A 27,857-nucleotide genomic window follows, 5' to 3' on the forward strand; every position below is an offset into this window, starting at 1 on the left:
ATTTTTACACTTTTGTCTTCAAAGATTGGGGGCACTTGGATCAGACTCGTCTCTTGTGTAGCTGAAAGTTCATAACTTTAGAACATGACATTGGTTACTTTACACAGCCTACATTTCTTTTGCAGTTTTCCGAAGCAGCAATTGATAACTTACTTTAGCTCGACAACCCTGTTGTTTCCAACAATGATGTGATAGGTGCAGTTCATGTTGCTGTGGTAGTCAGAAATTGAATGAGTGGGACTGCTGACTGTACCAGTAGACTGGTTGAAAATACCACCACAGGCTTTAAACACAAAAAGAAAGGAACATACATAAGAATAATGTCATTCCAAACACATGTCCTAACTTTGAACAACCTACAGTACAGTATAAATCAACTATGATTAAGCTATAACCCAACCTATTATATAACCTAATGGCTTGTAAGCAAGCAGCTAGAAACACAATGTGGATATATATACAGTATTGGTTCTTAATGAATATCTTTCCCTGGGTGCAGAGAGTGACTGGACGGGGCGGCTGAACTACACATTGAATCATAGGAAGTATCCTGCTGAGCACCAGCAGAGACATTGCATTCAATCAGACCTATCTGTAATGGATTACCACCACATTATAATGGATTTCCCTGTTGAAAACATTCACAGAGCAGCACCATTCTAATGATTTAAGGGGAGTGTTGAAACAGCTCTACAGAACCATGTTGCTGATTTCATACCCTTTATCTAGAGGTTTTTGTATTTTTATGGAAATCACCCAAGCAAAGAATGTGCCCAGGGCATCATCCTCTGATGTTCTGTAATACAGTGAACGAGCCACCGCCCTGCCTACAGAATCCCCTAACTGTGCTTCACTGTGGAGCCTGCAGGTTTTTACATCTCTACAGGCTGTTTAGAAGTGTTGATATTCTTTCCAGTGCAACAGTAAACTGTGCAACAGAGACTGTCACTCAGAGCAAGAAGCAAGCCTCTCTCTGAAAACCATGTGAGGGATTCAGCTCCGAAAAGAGGCAGCAGTGTTCATTCCTAGAATCTATTTGGTTTGATTTTGTGCAGACTCATCATGTATGGTAAAGCAAGTCAATCTGTGGGAAACCACAGTCATTTTAGCAATCTTTTTGTTCAAATCTGCACATTTTAGATCAGGAGCCATACAGATTTCCCAATACCATTAACTTTCTTTTAGAAACAAGACTAAGCATGTTTCTTGTTTGTTATAATGAAGGACATACATAATTATTAAATACCCACTTTCTCAGATTGTTGTTTGGCAAATTGAATGTGCGTCATAGAAAGGTTCTGATATAACTTAGAAAATACAGCACAAACAAAAATATGCATCGCAATCTGCACCCATTAAGCATTTGAACGGGAGGTGCCACGCCCAAATGCAACAGATGAAATATGAGCTGACTACTAGCTCTCTCAAATCTGACTTGATCTCTCCAATGGGAACTGTCAAACATAAATCTCTCTAATACACCACAACCTTATCTCACTTTATTACATAAAGTACAATAAGGTGGTACTGTCTAAAATACAGGGTTTTAAAAAACATCTAGTACATTTTTTAAAGTTAACAGACCATGGATCACTTCATTAAAAATGAATGTGCTGCTGTTAGTCACCCCTGATGTTGCATTACATAATGTGCCTTTTACTTAAACAACAAAGCTACACTAGTGATGCTAATGTAAAATGGAAAATCCCTACTACTGGTAATACTACGCATAACCACTGCACTGTCCGAAACAGACATTTATTGGGCTTACAGATCACCATATAAAGTGGAATGAAGATACTTACGGATCACCTCATACTTAGCCAGGAACCCCTTATAAACTATTACAGAGTCAGAGTAGAAGTTCAGTAGCATTGGGCCAGCAGTAGTGAATGGACCGGGAATCTGAGAGCCACACAGAGTTGTAATTGGGGATCCTGTATTTGTGGTCCCGCTGTAGATCTTGAGTCCATCATAAGTACAGGTTGAATGGGCTGTAATAGAAAGCAAGCCAAGTCAACATACTGTACTATGGCTGAGAACATGTACAGCACTGTGCACTGTATACCACTTTGTACCTATTAACAAATACATTTTCAAGTTTATCAAATACATGTTTATCATAATCTGTGCAACTTTTACAGAGGGAAAAGTGAAACCTACAAATATTTGGCAATACAAATAAGGTAAGATTTTTAGCTCTACAGTATGTTCTTTATTGATAGATATGAATATGTCATTATTTTATTTAACTGATCATTTGATTCTTAAACATTCACAGATTTTCAAGCATTATGCTTTTTTTAGCAACAGGTAAATAAAAGAACAGTATAAAACAACATATAAATAGTATATCTGTACTGAGGCAAACACTGGAAGACATGACTATTGCAGCTGTCAAAATACCAGTTCTTCATCAATAAAACCATCAATTTATATAAAAAAAGCATGTTGTGTATTGTTATGATATTTCTAAAGCTTGGATAAAGCTGTAATTAAGTAAATACAACATCAATTCCATATATAACATTATGAATGGCTTGACTGAGAAGATAAACGGACTTCAGCTATGCACAAATCATGATTACAATCCTTACATGATGTCATTTAATCAATCTTATATGTCAGTGTAGTTTTGCTTTAAATGGTCAAGGCTATTATGTCAAAGAGGCTGAAGGGCAGCTTTTAATGGGCCAGTGCACTTCCATTACCCTTACGTGAACAATGACACTTATCATGTTCCATCATTGTTACAGCCTGACCATGGTATAATAGGGTTAAATATAACTGGATGAGGAGCTTTATCAAGTGCAGCGGTGGACAAAGTTGACTCTTCCAGTCCAGCTCTATGTTTACATGTGAATGGCCTGTAATATTTTCAAATTTGAGCACACCTAACATTATACAACAAATCATTCTTATAATCCAAAATGTTTAAATGTCCTGCAGAAAGAAGATTTGTGGATGCTTATTAAAAGGCAGAAATCAGAAGTGTTTATATGCACATCCATTAATCAAAAAGGTGCAGGGTTCGAATTAGTACAAACAAGTCAAAAGATAGAATGCCCGCACACTTATGAAGCACTGCATCTTTTATTTAGTTTATTAAATAAATGTTTTATATTCTGTAAAACAAACAAACAAACAAACAAATAAATAAATAAATAAATAAAAGTAGTGGAGAATATGCAGTACTCATTTTAGATTTCTGGCACAAAAAAACGACAGTGCTTGCCATGGTTTTGTAACAGACAACAAGAGCCTTGCTTTTACTTTTTGCAGATGTCTTTAATTAACTAATATTATTTAGGGCTCGGGCTTTCACGTGGTTAAAATCAAATCCAACTGCTGGACCTTGTTTATTCTTTGGCACCATACATGCTAAAATAAATATACATGTTGTATTGAGCTTTTGAATAAAAGCAAAAACCTTCCAAAATGAATGAAAACTTTTTTTTTTTTTTAAGTATTAAAATGTTGTATCAGTAATCCGACTGGATTCTGTTCATTTCTAGTCTGAACCTGAGATTAAGTTTACATTGATGACAATGGTAGTGGTACACAGCTAACAGCTATTACATGTACTGTAAATAAAATGAGAAAAGGCGGCCAACTCCTGGACTATTAAATTATACCAGTTTTCCAGCTTTGCAGGAAAGAGATCACAAATTAACAACATTCAATAGTAAAACGTTTAGCGATCACTTCCAATCCTGAATACTGAAATGTTTATAATCTTTTAATAACCTTAAACAGCCAAGCATTGGTTTTTAACATTTCCCCCAAATAAGTAACTGTTTGTGAAGTAACGCAGAATTATTAAAACCCAAGAAACTTTTCAGTCCTGATTCAATATGCTATGAAAAAATGTAAGAGTAATACTTAGTTTCATTGAATTAGCACATCATCAATCCAAATAAACTGAATTATGCCTTTCATACTGTACCTAACCCTGTAATGTAAATGTACCTTTTTAAATGAATTTATTTTGATGGAATTTGATTAAACTGGATGATTGTTTAGTACTCCATGCACTTAATGGAATTAAAGAGACATTCTGAGCTAGGTTTTACAGATCTGTACAACTGGACAATACATATCTGTTCATTTAACAGACTTTCATTAGTCTGTGATGCATAATACAACAGAAAAAATATTGCCTGCTTTGTCAAGTGAAGAAGTCCAAATGCCAAAAGTAACTGAAGCTTTTAATGATCTGCAAAACTTCTGTCACATTATAATAATGTGTAAGAAATACAGGAACTACTTTGAATATGCAGAATTGTTTTTAGACCGTCTGAGTCACACCAAGAAGGTTTGAAAAGAACACGGGTGAGCACACTTACATTCTACTTGGAAGGTCTCAAAGCGCAAGACAACGATTTTCTGGTTGCCTGCATCAATGAGGTAATTGCAGTTGCTGTTGATTGGGTAATGCGCTGGGTAGTTGGGTGACACAACACGTCCAGCAGGGGCAGTGAAGTTAGCACCACAGCCTGGTAAATATAGAAGAATCAGAAAAGAGGTTAGCACTACCATGCTTTTGCATTTACAACAGATACAGTCAATTCTTCTAAACACAAATTTCAAAGGACCAGCAAAAAAATGTGTATTGTCAGCAATTCGTACTATAAGGAGTCTAAGACAAATGCATACTATCATTTTTATTAAGGTTACATTAATATTGAAATCAAATTTCAATTACAAAACAAAGAAAAGTATTATACATTTAATTGTGCATTTTATTGAAAATACAGTTGTAAGTGAACTTTTAAAAAGTATATGTTGCAAATGAACTGCATTTGAGGTGCCCTCAACATCAGGGAATTGAGCAAATTGGACACGCTGACGACTAGCATCCAGTTTGCTGCTCATAGGCAATGTATTATTGTATTCCAGTTTTTCAAATTAGTTGACAAAGCGTTTGCAGGAATGTTGAAATCTGCAGCAACCTTTCTTTTTCTTGTACAGTGGTGCATTATTCACTGCTTTCAACACCTCCACTTCCACTGCTACATGGAAATGGCATTGATGCTTGAGCACTATGGCAACTCGAAATGCATCAACGCATCAGTGATCCCAAAACAGCACAATAATACAGAACAGAGGCGCTAATCTGGATGCAAGTGAATACATTTCACAATACCCTTTGCACTGTTTGAACTAGGGTTATTCATTTTAGTCACATTTTTCTTCCCTTAGTGGGTCTCCAAAATAATTTGTACTAACAGGAAATTCGTGTTAAATGAATTTGTATTATAAGAAGTCATTTTCAATAAATGACTGCTAAATTTCGCCAGGACCATGTAGAAAATGAGTTGTATCAGGAAATATACCTAATCCCAGTTAGTTTTAACGAGAATTATAAACAAGTATAGAGTGTCTAAAATGCACTTTTCTTTTCCTTTAAAATTATTTACCCTGGATGATCCAACTATGGGAAAACATATACATTTACAATATGGTTTTGAACGCTATGACTTTTTTTTCTAGCTGGATAAAACTGATGTAAAATCTGGTGAAGCGATTTGCCAGGGTTACAATGGGATTCATTTAATAAACTTGCATTCTCAGGTTGGCTAAGAATAACATCCTTGCTTGCACCTTCCCATGTGTCCCTCAAAATGTACTATAATATTTTCAATATCTACCCTGCAGGAGTAATATTATTTTAAAAAGTTAAATTGGTTGTAGCAAAAAAATAATTACATAATCTTGACCAAGGAAGTGCAATAATATCTGAAAGCATAGCTTGCAAAAAGCTATTCAATTAACTGAGTGTAGTACCATATATCATTTTTTAAAATAGAAAACGTACATGCATAACAGGCTTCTTTTTTTTTTAATTAGACAATTGGAACTATAACGATTGGAAGACTAGGGAATTAAGCTAGTTGCTTGGTGAACTGAATTTCTTAGGAAATTTCCACTCATTAGTGAAGGGATTCTGAACTCATTTTTCTTTAGTAAGAAGTCGCTTATTATTTTGTCCCTGTCCTGGCCTGGATGAACTTGCATGTAATAACAGTGTACTTCAGACAATTGTCTGAGAGTTGGGTTAGAACCTCACAAAACTAATTTAAAAACGTTAAATTTTAGTGAGATGGGAAAAAAAGGAAAGTGTAGAATCCAAGTTCTGCACCTCTACCCCACATAGTCTAAACAGCAGTTCACATGCTTACAGCCTCCTCCTGGCACTACTGCCTCCACCACAAATCATTCTGCACCCCCCATGCTATTGTCAAACCTAGTGCTGTTGAAGTCTCTTTTTAGCTGGCCTCTTTGGATTCAAGGGGGCAGGTATGCTGTAAAACAAGGTGTATGAGGGTCACTGTGAAGTACGTACGGGTGGTGTATGCAGCTGAGAATCCCTTCCCAACAAGGCCTTGAGTCTGGAACCTAGTAGTTATCATGTTGCCCGGAGCAATAAGCGACGCTGGGGCAGCTGTCCCACAGCCTGTTGCCAGCAGCCTTTCATCCACTTCAGCAGGGCCTCCCCACACCTGAGGAGACAGAGGAAGAGACAAGGATGGGATAAGAGGCTATGCTCAGGTATCTAAAATACCTATGACACATAACATCAGATCTATATGTCTTCCACTGCAATACCAACCTTTACATAGCTGCTTTGGCAGAGTCCGCTACTGTCAGGAATCTCAAAATCACTGCTGAAGCTCATTTCCAAATGGTTGCCTTCGTGGGCAATGATCCTCCATGTACACTCACTGTTAGGTGGGAAGTTCTGAGGGTAGCCCGGTGATTTGATAGTACCGCTATCTGCATGGATAGTGCCACCACAGCCTGTAGAAATGTCAAATGCATGCTCATCAGTGTACTTATTTATTTGTTTGATTTATTCATTCATTCTTTAACCAGGAATCAACCCATTGAGACCGAGGCCTCATTTACAAGAGTGTACTGGCAAGATACCCAGAAAATTTCACATTGTTAAAAACAACATCACTTTAAAAGACAATATCATACATTCAGTTTGGGATCACTTTGATAATTCTTGGAACCTACTCACTAAAATAAATGTAATCAGTGCTTAGTCATGAGAAACAGATGACACATGTATTATAAGTATAGACATATAACTGATTGGTTCGCTCTGTTGGTTGCCAGCTATAACCAGCACACTTTCATCTCAATGAACTGAAACAATCCTTTGCATCTTCTGTATGGCACATGTAGAATTGCCCAAGCCTGCAATGTTACCCATTTTCACAGTGAATGAACTTTGTTGCAATATCTCCATTAATGTTGTAAAGTTAATGCCATTCTATACTATAGAGGGAAGCATTGAATAAAAACATATTATTGAAAAAAACTATTCATTGATGATGTTGCTCCAGATAAAAATTTTCTTCAGTTACGCTCCCTTTGGAATCGAATCCTTTACTCATAACCCTGTAATGTTCCTCCTGCCACAGAAATGCAGACTGGGGTTTAGTGTCTCTTGATAGCCCCAGAGAGACTTAAAGTCATTGCTAAAAGGTCAGCAACCCATGATGTCATGAGGCTGGTCTTGCCGTTGTGCTATTTCAAACTAATGCTCTTCAGATTGAAGGCAATATGCGTATTTTAAAAAACCAAGCGGGTCATGAAATACCTCATTTTGTTTTCCACTCAAACACAGCAAAGAAAAACATTTTGACATCATGTGCAAACGAACATGTTATGTCATAAACACAGTGCAGAGGAATCGACATGTATATTCCCAGTAACTCCGAGTACAACACGTTTTAAATAAATGGACTCTGCAGAAACTGGGTGTTTGGAATTGCTAAATGTAGTAAAAGTGAACAGAACTCACAGGTTATGGGCATTCAAAAAGCAGACAGCATTATGGGTGTATTTTAAATTTGGGATGAAGTATCTTCAAATTAATTTGTCACCTCTTTACTAATAGTTTAGATATCTCATTGATAAGGTATCTTCAAAGACTGTGTCTATACTGAAAGACTGTGAGTGTTCATTCTTCCTGTCACACGCTGATAACATACTGTCTAAAAAACTACTGGTAACTCTTTTCTCACACATGTAGTGCAAAGACATTTACATAATGCAGCTTGTGCTTTTTTGACAATAAGTAAGCTAAACATATGGTAGGTTGCACTGTAGGTCCTGTGTGCATGCAAAATAAGAGCTTTTGGTATTCATGAAACATACTTAAAAACACCCTCTAACTTCACAGAATGTTTACAAACAATATTACTGAAATGATGCGTTACTTTTGTGAATAAGATTCACATTACCTGATGAATCTGTTGTCCAAGTTGCATAGAATCCACCTGCTTGAACACTGTGGTCAGAGACAAACACCACCACAAGTTTGTTAGAGCCTGATTGGATAGTTCCCGGTGAGTTGGTACCACAGTACTGTCCAATCACAGGTGATTCTGAGGAGCCACCATTCATTATAGTCACAGAGTCCCACTTACACTCCGTGTGTGGCTCCACATCAAAGTAAGTGAAAGTGAGCTGTGAAAAAAAAAGTTACAATTAGCGATTATTATGTCAAACGTATTTACAATTTTAAAATATTTAGGACCATTATCTGTATTGAATAAGCCCAAGTGAAGAAGGTTCATACTGGGTGATTAAAATAATCTCTATTCATGCTTAAAGCAAAGTTTGCTTTTTCATTTATGTGACTGCTTCTTGAACATGATGAATAAGGGTGCTGATTCTTCCACTCTGAACAAGTGAGAACTTCAGTGCAGTGATTTTCCTAAATAGTTAGGTTGAGAAAATGAATCACTTACTAGTTCAATTAAAACAAAATAATGTTATATTTTAAACTGCTTTGCTCAAACAGCGTCCATAATTCAGATTTACTGTGATCATAGTAAACATGTACTGGTAAGTAACATTAGTCTGCCTAAGCAAGTAACTAATCTGTAACTTAACAAAATTTACAGAAAAAATCTGTTTTGAAGAGAGATAAAAAAAAAAAACTCACAGTGATAGTGTGGCCTTCAGGTGCCTCCAGTAACCATGCACAGCGGTTCACGTTGTCATAAGGACTTGGGTAGCTGGGACTCGCAACAACTCCGCTTTCTCCAGTCTGCAAACCGCCACAGCCTGAGAGACAGAGATGGACACACAGTAGCAGTGATGACTCTTCTGGGAACACTGGTCACAGGAACTCTAGTTTTAACCCTAGTTGCTCAGGTTTTTGTGCTGATCTTAGTACATTCGGCATTGAACAGTACAAAGTATTGGGGATTTGAAGAGGACATCTAAATGTTAAAAACAATGTAAAAACATATTAGCACCAAATATGTAAGTACACAATTGTATCAGAAAATGGTTAGGGTTATGTTGTGCAAAATAATGTACACATTAAGTACATTTTAACTATGCATAATAAGATTGTAATATAAGTAACTACTATGTAAATACTCAGTAATTCGACACACTTATATAGCTGCTGCAGTATACTGGGCCTCCTTATAATAGGGAGCACTGTATAAACACTAACAGTATATAGAAAAGGCAGTATTTTTTTATTTACCTGTAAATACATATTTGGCAAGGAACCCAATATCCCCCGTAGTGTAGTCAGACAAGAAGTGCACCCAGATCTGAGGGGCAGAAACCACAAGTGGCACTGCGGGGACAGACTGTCCACAGAACCGGGCTAGCAACTCCCCATTAGCATTGCCTGGGATGGACATAACGTGAAAACAATTTACATTTTGAAGCATCTTCACTTTGCAGATGGAAGAGACATAAAAAAGAAGGCAAACACATTTTTTTTTTTATCTGTGTTGTACTTTGGCTTTACCTGCTTTCTTCAAGGGATTCGGAACAGGTATCATCTGAAATGCCCCTGCATTTAGCAGTATTACAGGGCTGGTGTAATTGTTACTCACCGATTCTGAATTCAATGTAGTCCCTCTCGCAGGTTAGGTGGTGCTCCAGGTGAAAGTCACCAAAACTGATGGATATGGAGGAGTTCAAGTGAGACGGGTTCTGGATGATCCATTCACAGTTCAGGTTATTGGCGTAGCTACTCTCACCATCATACCCAGGAGAGGTGAAATTCCCCCCATCGGGAACATTCAAGATACCGCCGCAAACTACAACACATCAAGCAGACAAAGAGGTGATTGTTTAAATGTGCAAACACTGTTTAAACAGGCTAATCTGACAATCTAATTCACTGTCCAACAATACAAGTAAGTATGTTTTTTTCACTCACAGTAACCATTAGATTTCCATTTCAGCAGCCGTTTGGGGAGCAATCATGTTTTAATAGTGTTGATATATTACAATCTGCAGGACTGTTGAAGTCATTCTGGAAGTCTGTCTTCTACATTAAGATGCTGATTGCACACTTGTGTTGGAGTCGCTTACCAGCTTCTTCATCTGAAGTGTAGTCTGCACTGAAACCGCCATTGGAAACGGAAGCATCTGTGACGAAGACCACTGCCATGGTGTTTCCTGATGACTTAACTTGTGTTCCAGAATCTACGTCTCCACAGTACCTTGCCAGCATGGGAGCGCTAAGAAGTATGCCATTATATACCTGATGGAAAAGGAACAGGTACGATAATAAGCACATGGACCAAACGGTAGGTATACAAACCACTAAAGTTAGTGCATATGAAATAATTTGCATTCGCTTGGGTTTTTTGGTAGTTGCCTCCTGTGCATTTAATTAGGTAAAAATTTAAAACAACCACAAAATTTCATTTAAAAAAGATAAATCTGAGCTCCATAGAAACACCACAAATGGAATGGAAAGTAATAAAGAAGGGAGGTATACACTAATGCAAGAAATCCATTATTCATGGTATTTATTTTTTTAAATCTGATGCCCCACTGGACTGGGTAATATATACCGTATATCCCCTTCGGTCACATAATACAACTGTGAAAAAAAAAGCATTATAAAATACATAGTTAGGAATCTTAACATGGTACAATTATACACACAGTGACTGAAGGTGATATGCTATTTCATGGATTCCTTACAGTGGTAAATATCTTAGCTCTATATTCAAGGCTGTCTAATGCTATTTACTCCACTGACCTACAAGAACAAATACAATTTGATAACACCGGCAGCTTTGCTCGTACTTACAGCTACATAATCATAGTTGCAGTTCTGATGCTCTTCTATGCGCAGGTCATTGATGGTGAGAGTCACCCGTCTGCCCTCTGGCACGGTGATCCTCCATTCACACACCCGGCTGTGTGGGTACAGGTTCGGGTAGTTGGGAGAGGTGATCGTTCCAGACGCTGCATTCAGGTCACCTCCACACTCTAGAGAGGAAAGAGTTTGAGTTCGTAGCGACAACTGTGCAAAAGGTATTATTGTAAGTATGCATTTACACAGTAGCTAAATAAAAGAACCAATTTTGCAATCAATCTGTATTAGCCATTTGCTATAGTACCAACGTATAAATACAGATATACTGTAGATATAAACATTATACACATGTAAGATATAAAAATGATATAAAAAGCAGCAAAATCTTTTTTCCATCAAGGGGCATTTAATTTATTATCAATGTTAAACAAAAAATGGCAACCTAAGACAGACAAACATTATTCTACGGTTGTGTGAGTTGTGTTACATTATTGAGTGAAATGGATTGATAATCTCACAAGAGCTGCGCTGCATTTGCAGACATAGCAGCCATTCAAGTCAAGAAACAATCAATAAAGGACCTGATTTGAAACAAGGCAAAACAAGTGAATACTACTGGTCTAAAGGCACAGTAATACGCACCTTCAACACTGGCATCAAATCGCAGACTAAATCCTGAGGCACTAACAGAAGCATCACTGACAAATTTCACATAGGCATAGCTGTCAGAGGTGTCTACAGGAGAGGGTGGAATGTTCCCACAGTGTTTACCCAAAAGTCGCCCTGTGTAATAGAGAAAGGAGTTACCATTTCAAAAACAGTTAGTAACAGGTAAAATGTGTTTTGATGTTAGCAATGTTAAGAGAGTACAATTCAGTCGACGATTTGGGATACAACTTTTACAAAATTGTTAACTTCAACAGGATTGGGAAAGTCTAAAAGTTACATAAGATAGGTGCAGTGAATGAGTAAGAGTTGAGTAGCATCACTGAACAGAAAAAAGGGCAGACGGACCTTTCAGGGCTAATGTCTGTTTCAGAGCTCCATCTCTTCCAAATGTGTACGTCATGTAAAATGCCACACTAGTTTAAAAGGCAACACTTACCTGTTGCATTGTGCTCTCTGACCTCCACATAATCATTACTGCAGCCTGTAGAGTTCTGGAGGTCCAGTGCAGTAAAGCTTATTGTGAGGTAGTGGCCAGTTGGTCCTTGTAGGTACCACTCACAGTGAGAATTATCAGGGTAACTGGATTCAGGATGTCCAGGACTGTGCAAAGTACCACTTTGTCCAATCAGCCTGCCGCCACAAGTTGCTGTAATAAAAATAATTAAAAAATAAAATAAAAACATGAGTGGATTCCATTTCACTGTTTTAACTACTTTGCTGAATCTGTTTAATTAAATGTGCTATTATCATCATTAGGGGTTATGGGACCTTGATAAACATGAGCCCTTCAACTACTGGCTGTTATTGATTTGTTCTGAAAACTTTTATTAGTTAATGTTAGTGATGGCGAGTCCCTGCTGGAATAGGCACAGAACTAAATGTCAGGGGTGTTATTCTAAGGAATGCAAAGTTCAAAAAGCAAGACCATGGGTGAAGCATCATATAGGTGTCCAGCAATTGTCTTGACTTTACCTATAGAATACTTGGCTTTGAATCCCTTGTGTGTGACACTGCTGTCAGTGCGGAATCGGAGGTACATGACAGAGCCCGTGGATTTCTGGGTGGAGGGGTGTTCTTCTCCGCAGATCTTGGCAATCAGAGGAGCGTTTGGAGTCGCACCGTCACGCAATTCCAGGTAATCATACAAACAGCTATGATAGAGGGAAACAAGTTTAACCATTTTCAACAAGAATGCTCTACAGAGCATGTTTCTACCCTGCTGTACAGCTGGCTGTTTCCATATTGTACAAATGCTACATATACATATATTTTAACTCAGAAATTCTAGCACTAAAAACTGCCCTAGTATGATGATATATATATATATATATATATATATATATATATATATATATATATATATATATATATATATAGTTTTCAGTAGTTTATTGATCTGCTGATTTGAGAACATTTATGTATGCACTATAGTGGTACACAGTTTTTTGCCCGACCTATGCATCTATTTTATTGTCAGCATTTTGGATTTTGTGAGTTTACTCATTGTCATGCTGTTTCTGCTGAACTTGATTCAGTGGCATTTTGCATGTCGCCTGGTTACCTGCTGCAGTGCTCTTTAAAAAGGCTTTTCAATCTGTCTCACTGGAAATAGAGGAGTAACACTGACGAGTAATAAACAATAACCATTTGTATATTTTATATGTTATTTGTTCATTTCCCCAGTCGTACTTAGTAATAACAGCAAACTTGATGCATTCCATAACTTCAAACACAACAAATAGTGTACAATTTAATCACAATATGTTATAGAAGTCTGTTAGAGAGGAAAAAAAAAAAAATAATTGTTTAAACTGACCTAAAGGATAGTGGATCTAAATTCTACTTTCATTTAAATCCTACAACTACAACACATTCTGCCATTCTCAGATTTTCATAACAGACCTGCCCCTAAAATATGGCACTTTGTATTTAGATTTGCCTCTGTTTAGATCAATTACATTTCCCACTTGTATCTATGTTGTATCTGTGTATCTATGTTGTATCTGTTCAGACAGACCCCAATCTCAGCAGTAGCCCTTCCTATTGTATGTTGAGACTCTCCGAGAATAGCCTGCTGCGACACCCTTCAAAGATTTCAAGTGAAAGGTCCTTTTTTTGCAGGCATCAAATCATCAAGTAACCTGAGCTACTTCATGAACAACAGGGGATCGGGAAAGTCTGCCAAATTCTCTTATACTGTGCTTGGAAGTTTGTGTCTCTTTTCTAAACCAGGTATCAGGTTTCTTCATCCATACAAATTCCAGAAATACAGAAAGTGCTCCATGAATGTTCATATTGTTCCATTAACTGTCTTAGTGTTCATACAGTAGCTCCAGCCTGGCCCTATACAGATGAGTGGTTGGTACCTGTCTGTAGGCTCAATGTAGAAATCGCCCTCGAAGTCCAGCTGAACAGCTTCTCCGTTGGGGACAGTGATGGTCCAGGAGCAGTCCACATTCTGGGGGTAGTTGTTGGGATAGTTGGGGGATGTGATATATCCAGACGGGTCTGAATCACTCATATAAATGTTTCCTCCACAGGCTGTCAAAATAACATGGGTAACAGTTTAGCCCCTGTATTGAACTCAGAATTCAGAAACTACATGGGCTGACAAGCACTTTGCATTGGTTTAAGTGGCATTATTTATATATTCTTTCTAAAGCATTACATTTAGCTATTTGGCCCGAAGAGTTATTTACATGATGTGAAATGTATATAGGAACGGACATCGTTCCCAGCCACTTACCCAGGCTCAGAGCCTCATATGTGAGTTTGAAGCCCTGGCCCTCGTTGGAGCTGTCAGAGATGAAGCGAAGGAAGAGCTGGTTGTCTGTGGTGTGCATGGTAGAGGGTGTAGCTGAACCACAGTAACGGCCATTTTCACTGCTAGAGCCCAGAGGTGGGGAGGAGGCATCAGGGCCATTCCTCAACTAGGGAAAAAAATATATATATATATACATATATATATATATATATATAAATATATATCGTTTTGACAAAATGCTAATAACATCATTGAGAGGTGAATATGGATAGTACTGGTCATACAGTAAACAGTGTAAACAGTGACGATTTGTGTATTTGCCAGTTTACCTCCAGATAGTCTCCACTGCTGCAAGCTGTACCGTAACCTTGAATCTGGAAAGGCTGCTCAAAGTGCACGGCTACAGTGAGCCCGCTGGTCACAGCCACGTGCCAGGAGCAGCTCAGGTTAGGAGTGTAGGTCTGGGGGTGGTTGGGAGATGTGAGAACACCTCTGTCAGCATGCAGAAGACCACCGCAGCCTAACAGGAAGGCATGATATGTGTTAAGCTGAGAATTCTCAACATACATGAAAGTGTGGGAGAAATCAATTGCTTGTTAACCTACTTTGGCCCCCATTTGTATTATCACCAAAGAAGTTTCAAAATTAAACTTGCTGGTTTTCATACATATTGAACTCCTACTGAGTATTAGCTTTTGTGTGGATGAAGGCAAGGTCAGTCATTTGATTGCTTTGGGGAATCCCCCTTTCGAGTAGTATCAAACTCATCGTGATCAAGTTTAATAAGAGATTAGTTACAATGTGTAATACAACCATTATTTCCATAACCCCTATGCAGACAAAGACAGTAGCCTTCTGTGCTCCAAGGTTCCAACTTTGCTTGGCCTCACTAATGAGGTAAGAGAAACCTAGACAATGAAGTTCCCAGAGCATCGTGCTGGTAGACTGCACGCCTCTCGGATCATCATTAAGCAACCAGAAGAAAATGTGGTAATGTGGTTCCCTGTAATGCAATGGAGGTAGCCTAAACTTACTCTTGTGGTACGAGGCGTTGAACCCTCCTCCGGAATAGCTGCCATCAGCAGTAAACCGAATGAACATGGCATCGCCAGTAGATCGGATTGGTCCAGGGAGCTCTCTGCCACAAACAGTGGCCAGTAATGGTGACACGTTGGTTTCCCCTAAAAAAAAAATTAAAACAAAAAAAACAACATACAGTAATAAGCAACTCAAAAAAGTTAAGGGGATACCTTTTTTATTTATTTAATACACTTTTCAAAACTATTTATTAGCAAGTTTTTTTCTGAAAGTAAACTAGAGTTAGCTGGCTCTTACAGATAGCCACCTCTTGATACTTTGTAACGATCCAACTACTTTTCAATAGGTTTCTGGACCTTGGTTCTTACTTTATACAAGATATGTTTCTGACTATGTTTCAGTTTAATTTGTGAAAAGTGCTCGTTATTGCAATAATGTCCCTAAATAGTTGGGTATCTGTTAGATGTTTCTTTATTATTATTCTCAAACAATTATGCTACAAGAGCTTTATAAGAAGAAGCTTTGATAATCTAGCATGTAACGTTCTTAGAAACGCCAACTCCTAAAGGCACTTTTCCAGTTAAAACCTGAAGATACAAGCTGAATCATTTCTCATTAGCTGTGCTTTTAATAATTCCCTATAAAACTTGACTTTGTTGAAGTGTGTTTCTTTTACCAAGCATTTGAGACAGAGTTGGGGGTGAGAACGGCATTCAAGGTTACAAGTCAAGGAGACCTGCTCAGTCTTACCATCTCTGATGACGAGACTGTCGTAGAAGCAGCTGTTGTGGGATTCGATATCGACAGAAAGGATATTGAGCTCGACAGTGGAGTCTGGAGAGCGGATAACCCAGGTGCACTCCAGGTTGTTCTGATAGTCATTGGGCCAGCCAGGAGAGAAGAGGAAAGAGGGGGCGTCCCCAGTCATGAGAGCACCTCCACAGGCACCTAAAAACAACAGGTGCACATGAATCAGATCAGTGAATTAATGACAGGAATGTCTTGGGTTTGTTTCTTAAATTAGAGGGCCCTTAATCGTCTTGTAAAATTGCACCTAGAATTTACATTCATGTCCTACATCTTAAACATTGAGTGTTTACTACAAGAATATACCTCACTGCTTCACAGCCATTTGGAAACCACAATTAGACTATATATATATATAGTCTAATATATACAAAAATAAACATCTGCAGCTTAACAGGTAGCTGAGATGGAGAGCACAAGTATGACCATGTACTGTCATAAACTCCATTAACTAATACAACTGTACTCAAAGCAACCTCTGCCTCCCATTCAGGTTTGTATTGGTTGTAAGTGTAAGTGCAATAAAACATGTATTGCTTGTACAGCAGCCTCTGTCCATCACACAATAAAACATGCAGACAGACCTGGAGCTATGGTGGGTAGGGCCCCAGAGGCCTCTATCGCAAGCCACTCCAGCATGAAGCCCCTCCCACTGACAGAGTCATCGGACTGAAACTCCAGAGTCATGGAGCTGCCCGAGCTGCTGACAGGAGGAGGAGGGTGGAGCCCACAGAACGTCCCCAGCTGGTAAGAATGAACACTAGGGCCATCAAAGATCTGCATAGAAAAGAAAAGCAGTGTTTTATTCAGGAGTAACAGACCTTGGGTGGTCAAGTCATTTTATTTTTGTTTAGGGGATGATCCCACTCTTAACGACCCAGGACATGTGGATCAAAACAATGGTAAAATAGTTGATCAAGTATAATATATATTTGTTACAATATGTTGTGCACAGGAAGCTTGTAGTGAGATTGGTATTAAAGCCAGGCATCAATCACAAAGTGTCTGCTTATTACACTGTTTTCTGACAACAAAAATGCCGAAACAGATAACAAAAAAGATGTATTTATAAGTGTCAGATAACATTTTGGAAGATTAATTAAACCCCAACACCAATGAATTATAATTTAGTGTATGACTGAACACGTGTGGGACATAGAAAATCAAGACATATCTGATATCTGTAGTATACAAAGGCAATTGCCTATTCCTGTACTGCTGCAATTCCAATTGTTCCAAAGAGTTACAACACTACGGAAAGCACGGACCTTCAGTTTGTCAAAGTAACATTCGTACGTGTCCTCAACATCCATCTCAAGGATCCAAACTCGGATGAAATAGTCAGCATTGACTGTGATGGTCCAGCGATAGTCTGCATTGTCAGGGTAATCCCTTGGCCAAAGTGGAGAGGCAATCTGTCCTGCTGATCCGGTAATCTCATTTCCATACACTGCAGTAAGAAAAACGGGAAACAACAGGTACGATGACAATAAAATATCAGCACTCATGTTCATTATTTTTTAACCCCTGGAACAGTGGCTAGGATCTGGGCTGGCAAGTGCAAGATAGCCATTCAGCCTCGTCCTGCCGATCCAAAGGCTGGGTTAGAAACACTGGCGCCTATGTACTGTATAAGGATTACACTTAATTAGTGTATAGCAATTGATCTGCTGAGTATAACATGGTTTGGAAATACTAGTTACTGATGTGTTAAAACATAAGAACTATGTTATTGTGACTGTAAAAAATATTCTAAATGTTACAATACTTTACTATATTTGTGCATGTATTTTAGTATATGCACAGATAGTGAGGTACCACCCTTAAACAGGTGTGTACTGTACTTGATATGGAATGTAATTATAATATACTATCAAAAGTCATTCATTTTTCTTTTAACTCACAGTGTGCGAATGTCGCCCTGAAGCCAGCACCACCTATCGATCCGTCCGAGACAAACTTCACCCACAGGATGTGTCCGATGACCGAGGTGTAGTTGACAGGAAGGGAATTCCCGCAGAAGCGCCCCACCAGATGGCCTGTGGCATTTCCTTCCCGGATCTCCAGGTAGTCGTTGACACAGTTCGGACTGGGCTGGAGCTGCAACATTCTGTTTCCATAGCAAACAAGAGAACAGTGAACCAGGGAAATATGTGCAGAATTTGTATTGGGTCTTTACTTTCATGTAAGCAGGTTTACCTATATTATATTAAAAACTGATGCAGGTGAAGACAAAGGGTACTCTAATCGACTGAACCTAATGTGGTAGAAAGATTTGTGGTCTTACACTGCAACATCTTAAAATTCTGACTTAAATTATATAATACAAATTAAAAGATTAGAAACAGTGCTAGTCATTATTAAGGCTACGATTTTGTCACAGAGGTCACAGAAATCGTGAAGTGAAATTTTGGAAATGGATGTAAAAACACATTTGATTAGGCACTGCCTTTAATTTCCTTTAAAACTGCAGTATGTCATGCACTGAAAAGACAAATCTGCGAGTATCTGTAAATTGTTTGGTTGTGTATGCACACAGCATTTAATGTAGCTGTGTAGGTCAGTGAATGAGATAGCTGAGCAAGCAAGCATGTTAATGGCTGACAGCTGAAATACAAAAAAATTGTGAGTGAGCTGTTTTCTGTAAAAGAACAAATGCATCCGAGAACAGAAGTTTACCGACTTACAGGGGCTTTCTTTACAATATGCTGTTTCAGAATCTTGGAAAACTATGTAACATTGTAACATTGAGAGATATTTTATGTATTTTAGAATGACAGGTGAAAGGTTTGACTACCTGTTAAGGGTGTACGCCTCTCCAAAAAAGACACACGTCACAAGATTGTAGATGACGTCATTCCGACTTGTTGCACAGGGTAGGAGACCCTCGACTCAAATTATGTCGGAGTCTGAATAGGTACTGTAAGTTTTGTACTCGAAAGTAACATTTAAACTTGTCAGTAGTCAAACGCAATAGTCTTTATAGTATTGGTTTTGGTGTACTATTTAAAAACTCTTGTGTATGTTGATGTAGCCCGTGAAATGTATTAAAAATTACCGTGCCAATTGTAGCCTTAATCATTATAGATTCTCTATCTCTTATACACCTTTGGAGCAGGTTCTAAAGACATTGATCTTAATAACTAAGGGTAAGGAAATCAGCATTCTTCAGGTGAACACGTGGCAAAGTTAGGTGAATGAAGTGTGCAGAACACGCAAACTGTGCTCTGTTGTCTGAGATACGTGGTGAGAATGGGATATATTGTCAGCCAAATCATTGAAAATTGACTGGGGCCTATTTTGATGATGTAAATAAAAGCAGATCAAAACAAGGCACCCCATTCCCATTAATTCTTAATTTATCCAGGTAGTGTTTCAAAACCCCCTAATTAACAACATTAAAAACAAAAGAACATTTTTGAGTTTTCCAGTTTTACCCACATCTAAAGCCCCTTTCACACTGGCATGCTCCCTTTTATCTGTTCAACCCTTTTATCTGTTCAACTTCTGTAGATTGAATCGTTGATGAGAGCAAATGTTTCTTCATCCCTGCTACAATCTGGCTCATGGTGTGTCTCAATCAACAAAAATATGGCTAAACAGAATATTTGTCTGCTTACGAACGGCCATCATGCATTTTGTCTTGTTCAACCCAGCTCTCCCATCCTGAGGCGGGTTGCTGCCGACCCGGGTACGATCTGGGTACATGGTTTTACACTATGCGGGATTGTGACCAGGGTAGCCAGGAACCTGGTCAGGACTCAGGTAGAAAAGCCAGTGTGAAAGAGGCTTAATAAGAAAATATTAGATATTCTAATTTCAGGTGCTTCCCTGCAAATATAACTGTCAAATCATAATTACGTGAAGGAGAGCTGCAGGCGGTTGCCAGGGGAGCTCAGGATGTTCCAGACACACTCAATATTTGATGGGTAGGTGTCAGGATAGTTGGGGCTGTTGAAGGCTCCTGTTTCCATGTATAATGCACCTCCACATGCTGAAACAGAATCAAAGACATTAACAGAAAATAATTGACCGCAGTTTATATGAGAAAAGTAGATTGTGAGGCTTACCTGATGTGGAGGCCCCATATGTTGCTCTGAACCCTTTGTCTGAGTCTTGACCATTGGAAATGAAGTTCACTACCAGTGCATTGCTGAAAGATGTGGCAGGGTGTGGGACAGCAGTACCGCAGTAGCGACCTAAAAAAGAAGACAAACGTCAAATAAACATGCAGAAGAATTGTGATAAAGCAGGCAAGCTGGCTTCAATTCTCACTCTTTCAAATGGAAAACACTGACACTGACAGTCACAAAACATCTGTAACCTTACACACTTACTCATTCCTAAAGGCATAAGAATATCAAATTCTTCTTGCATTTAAAGTAGGGCATCTAGTGATGTTGTAATTAGTCCATCCATAACTTTTAACCAGAAACTCTAAGGTAAAACTATATGTTACTAGAAGTCATGTAGTTTTATCTACTTACCATATTTGTTGTATATCACAATACAACATTGGAACCATGGAATTATGTAATGCAACATAAGCAATAAGAGAATCACGGTATGGGTTTAATTCTAAACAGTACAGTATGGAAGTCACTATCATTCCAAAATGGTGGCCCATGCAGGATGATGGAAACAACAACACCATTTCCTGTTCATCTGACATGGGTTTTGTGTCGGAAATTCCTACATAATCCTAAACTAGTTTGCAGAATAATGTACTGTAGAACAGTGTTAGTGGGGAATGTAGTGCATCCCACCAGAACACTACATAAATCATTCCTTTCACACCATTACTTACCTACTGATGGTGCCTCGTAGTTATTTCCATCCAAAATTTCTACCAAGTCCGTTGTGCAGTTCCCATTTTTGTTTTCCAAACTGAAGTCGGTGAAAGACAATGTAACGTGGTTGACTGTGTAAATAAAAGGATATGAGTCAGTACATGCCAGGGACACATTTTATTTTGTACTGGGCAGAGAACAATAGGCTTTGAAGCTGGAACTGCTAGTGTGCTTTAGAAAATGATTGTATGTGTGACTTGAGCTGTTTCCTACAGTTGGAATGGTCACTGACTTGGCAGTTGAGTATGGAGATAAGGGTTAAAGGAAATCTTGGTGTCCTTGAGAGGCTGGGATTAAAAGAGTTTGTGTGAGTTTCTGAGGTTTATGTACTTATTTATTTCTTTAACCACGAGATAAGAATATTGAGTAACATTACTGATGGAATAGGATGGCCACAAGAAATATTTAGCAAATTCAGTATTTAGCTGTCTATGCCTATTGCTACAGAATGGTGACATCCACCAAATACATTTTTATTCAAAACAAAACAGCACAAGGAGTTTATTAAGTTTATATTTCCAAAATGATAACCAATATTTGTCTCTGTGGGCACAAAATAGACACATTAAGCATAAGATATGACATTTATAAAAAAAACAAAGGTGAGCTTTTCATACACGTTTTGTTTTTGTTCTACATACATGGCTCTTGGGCTTGAATGATCCAGCTGCAGTTCTGATTAGAGGGGTAGTTATTAGGATACATAGGCGAGGCAATGGCTCCACCAATATCATCAGTGGTGATGACAGCTCCACAAACTGCAATACAAACAAACGATGTCATTACCATGATAGTACTCTACCCTCCCCCTTCAACACATTTTGGATGGAATAAATCCAGGTTTCTGCCTTAATTTAAACTGGGGAAATCTTGGACTCTGTCTTAATTAAAATCTGCCTGTATTTTCAATTATAAACATAACAGTCCTGACATTGGAAATGTCAGGACTGCCCAGTCCCTGACCACATTCCGGCGCCTCCTTAAGACTCACCTCTTCAAAGAGCACCTGTAGAACTCCTCTGTTTGTATCCTGGGACACTATCACCCTTCATGTAAATGTGCTTTATTTTGCTCTTATCAGCCCCTATTTTACTGCATTTAATCCTGTACTTCAGAATACTGTAATCTGCCAAGTTTTTAACCTGTAGTACTTTGTATGTAATCACATCCTGATGTAACTATCACTATTTAATCATATCCTGATGTAACTATCACTATTACCTGCTGTATTATTGAATTGTGGTTTGTCAAACTTGTACTTTACTTGAACAAAAGTTATTGTATTTCTTGCTCTTATTGTATTACTTGTATTGTAACGCTTAATGTTTTTGCTTACGATTGTAAGTTGCCCTGGATAAGGGCGTCTGCTAAGAAATAAATAATAATAATAATAATAATAATAATAACTACAGTCATCAGTTCTCGTTCTAGCATTATACACAGATTGGTTCATGCTTTCCTGGGAACTAACCTTCAGAGAATCCAGCGCTAAAGCCTTTATGGTTATTGCTGCTGTCTGATCGGAAGCGTACATAGATGGTGCTTTGAGTTGAGGTGATTGGTGTAGGCCTGTCCAGACCACACAGCTTCCCCAGCAGCGGAGCCTGGCTGTTCGGTCCATCATAAACCTGCAGGTGAAGGAACAAGAACAGCTTTAGACAGGTCTTCAGAAAACCATGAATGCTGTATGCTAGAGTAACAGTAAGGTTTTGGTGCTTTCTTTACATCTCAGTGCACAACACCATCACCACAAAGAAGTGTTTTATGTTAAGTTTCCATTACTCGCTGTTCTAGCTGGTCAGCAGTCTGCAAGGTACTGCTTATTAAACCGTTTGTAGCTAACAAAACAACTCCATAAATCTCACCAGTCATCCAGTTGCATGTATTATATACATAGCTCAAATATGCAGTTTAGCTAACATGTATTTTAATTTTAAAGCACAATAATACATTTGGTGAAATTAATCTCTGTTTAAAAGCCTATTCTTGCCATTTAACCTGGAAGTAAAAATTGTCCCCACCCCTTCAGGGCCTTTTTCCCCTGTCACTAACCAACTAGCCGTTTCCCCTACTGACTATAAGCACTAAAGCCAATATATATGTACGTAACCCCTTTCTGAAGAAAACACTGGAAGATGGAAGATAGGGCGATAGATAGGTGTCATGTGCAAATAACATTCTGGTTTAATTTTACATTTAACATTTCTTTAATTTCAACTGGAATTTGGATTACTAAGATGGTGACATTTTTGTTTTAAGTCATAGAAAAAAAGGAGGAAACACATAGGAAGCTGTGCTTTATCCAAAAGAAACAAAACAACTATAAGGCATGAATTCATGGGAGGAAGCCCCAGAATCTGGCGACCGCATTTATGCATATGGAGTTCCCCATCCAGATGAAAGGCGGTGTAGATTCACAGATTTCTGTGGTTTTCTATATTCTTCCAACCAAGTACTGCTTACTGTGCTAAAATTACTGCACCATGTAGTAACTAATTATATCAACAGCCTTGCATCTGTGAGCAAGTTAGTCCACAGCCAACCCCACATCTCACATGTTCTTTTTTGTATGGCTAATTCTACTGGGCGTGGTACTAACTTGTCCAAGATAGGGCAGGAAAATGTCTCATAGTGCAAAGGCACTGTTAATAAAGATTTCTTATGCTGCATGTTAAATATGAGTCCTATGCTTGGTGAACTATATCAATAACCTATGTCTTTCTTATTTATTAGATTTTTAGACATATTGAAGCGTGACTAAAACGAGACAGATCTACACTGCCTGATTAAACACTGCAATCTGACCACTAGCACTCGGAGTGTCAGAGTATGTTTGATTTCCGAGTGCAGTCGCATTCTTGAGATGACAAATTCAATGAACATGTTGTTGCATTTGTCACAGACAGCTGATTGTCTAGCGCTGACTTTGTGCCATATTCAGAGAATGACCAGAAATGTAAATGTAAAATATAAAGGATACTGACTATTTCTTGAAATGTTTTCTTGCTAATACATGGAAGGAAATGTCTACTTTATATCTCAGATGCTCTCTAAAACAACTGTTAGTATGTATGTATATATACTATATATATATATATATATATATATATATATATAGGAATTTTCTGGAATGCATCATAATATATATATATATATATATATATATATATATATATATATATATATATATATATATATATATATATATATTATGATGCATTCCAGAAGAAACACAAGGGTTATACAATCCATTTATCCATTTATAGAGTTACTCACAGCTAGGTAGTCATAGCCACAGGAGTCATGGTTTTCAATGTCAAAGTCATTGAATGTCAGAAGAACTCGGTGTCCCTGGTCCACATTGATAATCCATGAACAGTCCACGTTAACAGAATAAGGATTGGGGTAGTTAGGGGAATGGATTTCTCCACTGGGAGCTGTGAATACTCCCCCACAACCTGCGGGGGGGAAAAAAACAAAAAAATTGAATCGGACCCTGCAGCACACCCAATGAGTTTAACAAACCAGCAGTGGTCAACATTAAAAAAATAGTCTTTCCTATTTTGTGTTGGTTTTACTTCAAACATATACCAGCATTTAATAATGTTTAATAAAGCTGACTTTAGAGAAGTAGAGTAAAGCTAATCTTGGTAGTCTGATGAGGAATTCCAACGTTTTTTTTTTAATATGTTATAATTTATTTGATTTTTATTCTAGATGTAAATTGCATACTTACCCAAAAAGTGTAAATATATGAAATGGAAGCTAATAAAAATCTCTATTCTAGCAATGCTAGGTTACAATTGAAAAAAATAAATACAATTTTTAAACAAGAAGTCAACTGGGGTATATTCGTTTCACAAAAACAGTGGTGGACTGAATAAATTTAAATCACTAAATATTTTGACACAGAAAAGGCTGTACAGGGACTCACATTCACTGTTAGATGTTTGATTTCCATAGCCTTGCTACACAAATTCTAATCAACACAGTGTCTGTATTTAGACCTGCAGTTATTAAGATTGAATGAATAGATGTATTTTGTGTCATAGAAAAGGATACATTAAGAAATAACTAAATCAAATGTAATATAATTTAAGCCATTTAAACCAAAAGTATGAGAAATGCAATTTGAAAGATCTAAAATAACTTTTATACACTTTGTACCTTGTTCTGTGGTCTAAGCAATGTCAAATTTATTAAAAGCGCAACAAATTACAATTCTTGCCTAACACAGTGGCCTGTGTTCCCCCTCACCTCCTTGGACTTCCTGCCAGCTTGCATTGAAGCCCTTCCCGCTTATATAGTGGTCAGTTTTGAAGCGGACCGTGACAAAGTTTCCCGTGCTGGAGACCTGCAGGGGTTGGTTGGGGGGACGTGTTGTGCACAGCTGGGCTAACCTCGGAGACGACACGTCGGGGCCTCCATACACCTGAACATAAATACCAAACACAACATTCGAAGACCATTGCAATAGCCAATTCTACAGCGATGCAGAATGACATTGCAGCTTTCTCGTTGCACAGTACAGACAAACGTATCACATTTTACACCAGTATCAACTACAGTAAAACTACAGTGACAACTAAGTGAGGGTTTGCTCAGTCTTGATGAATACAGTGCTGCAGTTCAGCCTGAACTATTTTCTACAGGCAGCAGCGACCTCATTCAGTCAGTGGTTTTCTTGATGCAAGGAAAGGAGCATTAGGAACTCCTTCTATTACGAACTACTTATTTAGAAGGCTAAAATTGCTAACGAGGACTACACAGAAGAAAAGCTTCTATTCAGGTTTTCCTAATTCCAACTGAATCTTTTGTTCACAAGGGGTATTGCTGTATGGAGTATTGTGTGGAGGTTTACGCATTGAGGACAACTAAGTGGGGAAACATGATGACCCATAATGCCATTACACTAAAAGTAGCAGTCTCATTATAAGGCGGAACACAAACAGCACAGTCTCTTAACTATGGCTCCCGACTACAGCGTTATAAAGGGGGAGCACTGTAGTAACATCTGTACAGTAGAGGCTGGATTATCATGAGATAAAATTAGACCTGGAACTATGCCTTATGACTAAGACCCTGGGGTGTGGTTATTTCACAGTAATCCATCCGCTCTCATGCTTCTAATTTATAGAATGGACATTTTTATATTTACAAGGACCAAGCTGTCGTGGAAAAGGAAAGTAGATTATGTCTGCACAGTTTTCATATAATCAAATCAAAGGGAATTCTATCAACTCCTTTCATTGATTCTGTTTGTTTAGGGTTTACTTGCTAAGTAAATTACTTGAATAAAAAATCCAGCAGCAGACTGAGCTTATTGTTTAAAAACCAAACCCTTTTTGGCATAAACCGATGAGACCAATGATTACCACATGACTGTGTAGAAATGAAGCAAATCGTAACAATGGGTATGGTGCTGCAGAAGTTAAAAAAAAAAGGGGGACATCTGTTTAGCTATTTGCTTTCAAAGACACCATTCAGATCTAAAATAAATGGACGAACATGTCTCACTAGGAGCAGCGCTGCAGGCATTTGTAGAAAGCCTGTGGTTTAATCTGTGTTTTTCATATTCTTTCTGCCTTGTTAGTTCCATTGATTTTTACAGTGTAAGTCAGCATTCCAAAGCTGTGAGCAACAGAATGCTGGTTTAATGGGGCTGTTGATCACGTTACACACATCTGACAGTAATAAATTGACACTGTTAATAAAGCTCAGACTTTGGTGATAAGAGGGTTAATTTAATTACATCATAATACTAGTCTCCAAACATTTTTCCACTTTTACAGTACGTGCACTGGATGACTTCTTCAATGGCTAGACTGTAAGTTGGAAACTGTTTTTTGAGGGGGAGGTTTTGTTCTCAAAATAAATGAAAGTGGTCACTGGATGAAAGAATTACAGATTCCCTTCCCAAAAAAAACATAGCATAGCCTTTTGAGATGCTGAATGCAGCTTGTATCATTACAATCGTTTCCCATCAATGCTGAATGTGAGCATGGGGGTGGATAAGAGGAGGCTTAGCTCATGTATCCCTCAGCCAGATTTCAGTGAGGGATAGAACACCATAAGGAGTCCTTCTAATTAGGCTGTCTAATTAGTATCTTGGTTATAATGGCTCTAGGGTAGAAGCTGACCAAGCTTAATGCATGCTTTTGAAACTTGGTGGGATGTCAAGGTCCTGATAAGACCACTGGTGCTTTTTAGGGTCCTCTATTCCAGGGTGAAAACTCTCCTGTCCAGTTCTAAGCAGGAAGAGGAATGGAACTTAAGCCCCTTTTCACACTGGCAATCCTAACTGGGTCCGGACCCGGGTCCTGGCTAACCGAGTCATAATCCTGCGTAGTGTGAAAGTTTCACTTCCGCAAGGAACGTTTCTGTTTATTCTGTTTAGCCATATTTGTGTTGCTTGAGACACACCATGAGCCAGATTGCAGCAGGGATGAAGAAACATTTGCTCTAATCAACATTTGGGCCGTGGGTTCGATCCAGAGAAGGTTGGATGGAAGCATCAGTAACATGCTGCTTCCAGGGCATTGATACATGCATTGTTTACTTGCATCTGTCACCCAGGTCAACCCTACTTTATCAAAAGCAGTGTGAAATCGCCTACCCGACCCGC

The 27,857-nt window shown here is 38.3% G+C and overlaps 1 protein-coding gene across 1 annotated transcript in view; it reads right to left on the reverse strand.

Moving 5' to 3' along the window:
- Positions 1 to 27,857, reverse strand: part of LOC117400106 (cubilin) — a 94,254-nt gene that overhangs the window by 24,474 nt on the left and 41,923 nt on the right. The window contains exons 30-58 of the mRNA XM_033999542.3: positions 25,490 to 25,664; positions 24,509 to 24,690; positions 22,704 to 22,860; positions 21,874 to 21,990; positions 21,190 to 21,303; positions 20,453 to 20,581; positions 20,244 to 20,376; positions 18,287 to 18,492; positions 17,651 to 17,832; positions 16,967 to 17,159; positions 16,326 to 16,523; positions 15,572 to 15,718; positions 14,867 to 15,057; positions 14,520 to 14,703; positions 14,140 to 14,314; positions 12,746 to 12,924; positions 12,210 to 12,419; positions 11,747 to 11,887; positions 11,096 to 11,277; positions 10,366 to 10,537; positions 9,882 to 10,088; positions 9,521 to 9,670; positions 8,966 to 9,087; positions 8,259 to 8,484; positions 6,614 to 6,801; positions 6,347 to 6,503; positions 4,347 to 4,496; positions 1,806 to 1,994; positions 154 to 283 (exon numbers count right to left, since the gene is read on the reverse strand). Of these exons, the coding sequence (XP_033855433.3) occupies positions 154 to 283; positions 1,806 to 1,994; positions 4,347 to 4,496; positions 6,347 to 6,503; positions 6,614 to 6,801; positions 8,259 to 8,484; positions 8,966 to 9,087; positions 9,521 to 9,670; positions 9,882 to 10,088; positions 10,366 to 10,537; positions 11,096 to 11,277; positions 11,747 to 11,887; positions 12,210 to 12,419; positions 12,746 to 12,924; positions 14,140 to 14,314; positions 14,520 to 14,703; positions 14,867 to 15,057; positions 15,572 to 15,718; positions 16,326 to 16,523; positions 16,967 to 17,159; positions 17,651 to 17,832; positions 18,287 to 18,492; positions 20,244 to 20,376; positions 20,453 to 20,581; positions 21,190 to 21,303; positions 21,874 to 21,990; positions 22,704 to 22,860; positions 24,509 to 24,690; positions 25,490 to 25,664 (4,886 nt within the window). The remainder of the gene's footprint in view (positions 1 to 153; positions 284 to 1,805; positions 1,995 to 4,346; positions 4,497 to 6,346; positions 6,504 to 6,613; positions 6,802 to 8,258; positions 8,485 to 8,965; positions 9,088 to 9,520; positions 9,671 to 9,881; positions 10,089 to 10,365; positions 10,538 to 11,095; positions 11,278 to 11,746; positions 11,888 to 12,209; positions 12,420 to 12,745; positions 12,925 to 14,139; positions 14,315 to 14,519; positions 14,704 to 14,866; positions 15,058 to 15,571; positions 15,719 to 16,325; positions 16,524 to 16,966; positions 17,160 to 17,650; positions 17,833 to 18,286; positions 18,493 to 20,243; positions 20,377 to 20,452; positions 20,582 to 21,189; positions 21,304 to 21,873; positions 21,991 to 22,703; positions 22,861 to 24,508; positions 24,691 to 25,489; positions 25,665 to 27,857) is intronic.

Source organism: Acipenser ruthenus, chromosome 4 (genome assembly GCF_902713425.1).
Source record: "Acipenser ruthenus chromosome 4, fAciRut3.2 maternal haplotype, whole genome shotgun sequence".
In the NCBI taxonomy this organism is placed as follows: Eukaryota; Metazoa; Chordata; class Actinopteri; order Acipenseriformes; family Acipenseridae; genus Acipenser; species Acipenser ruthenus.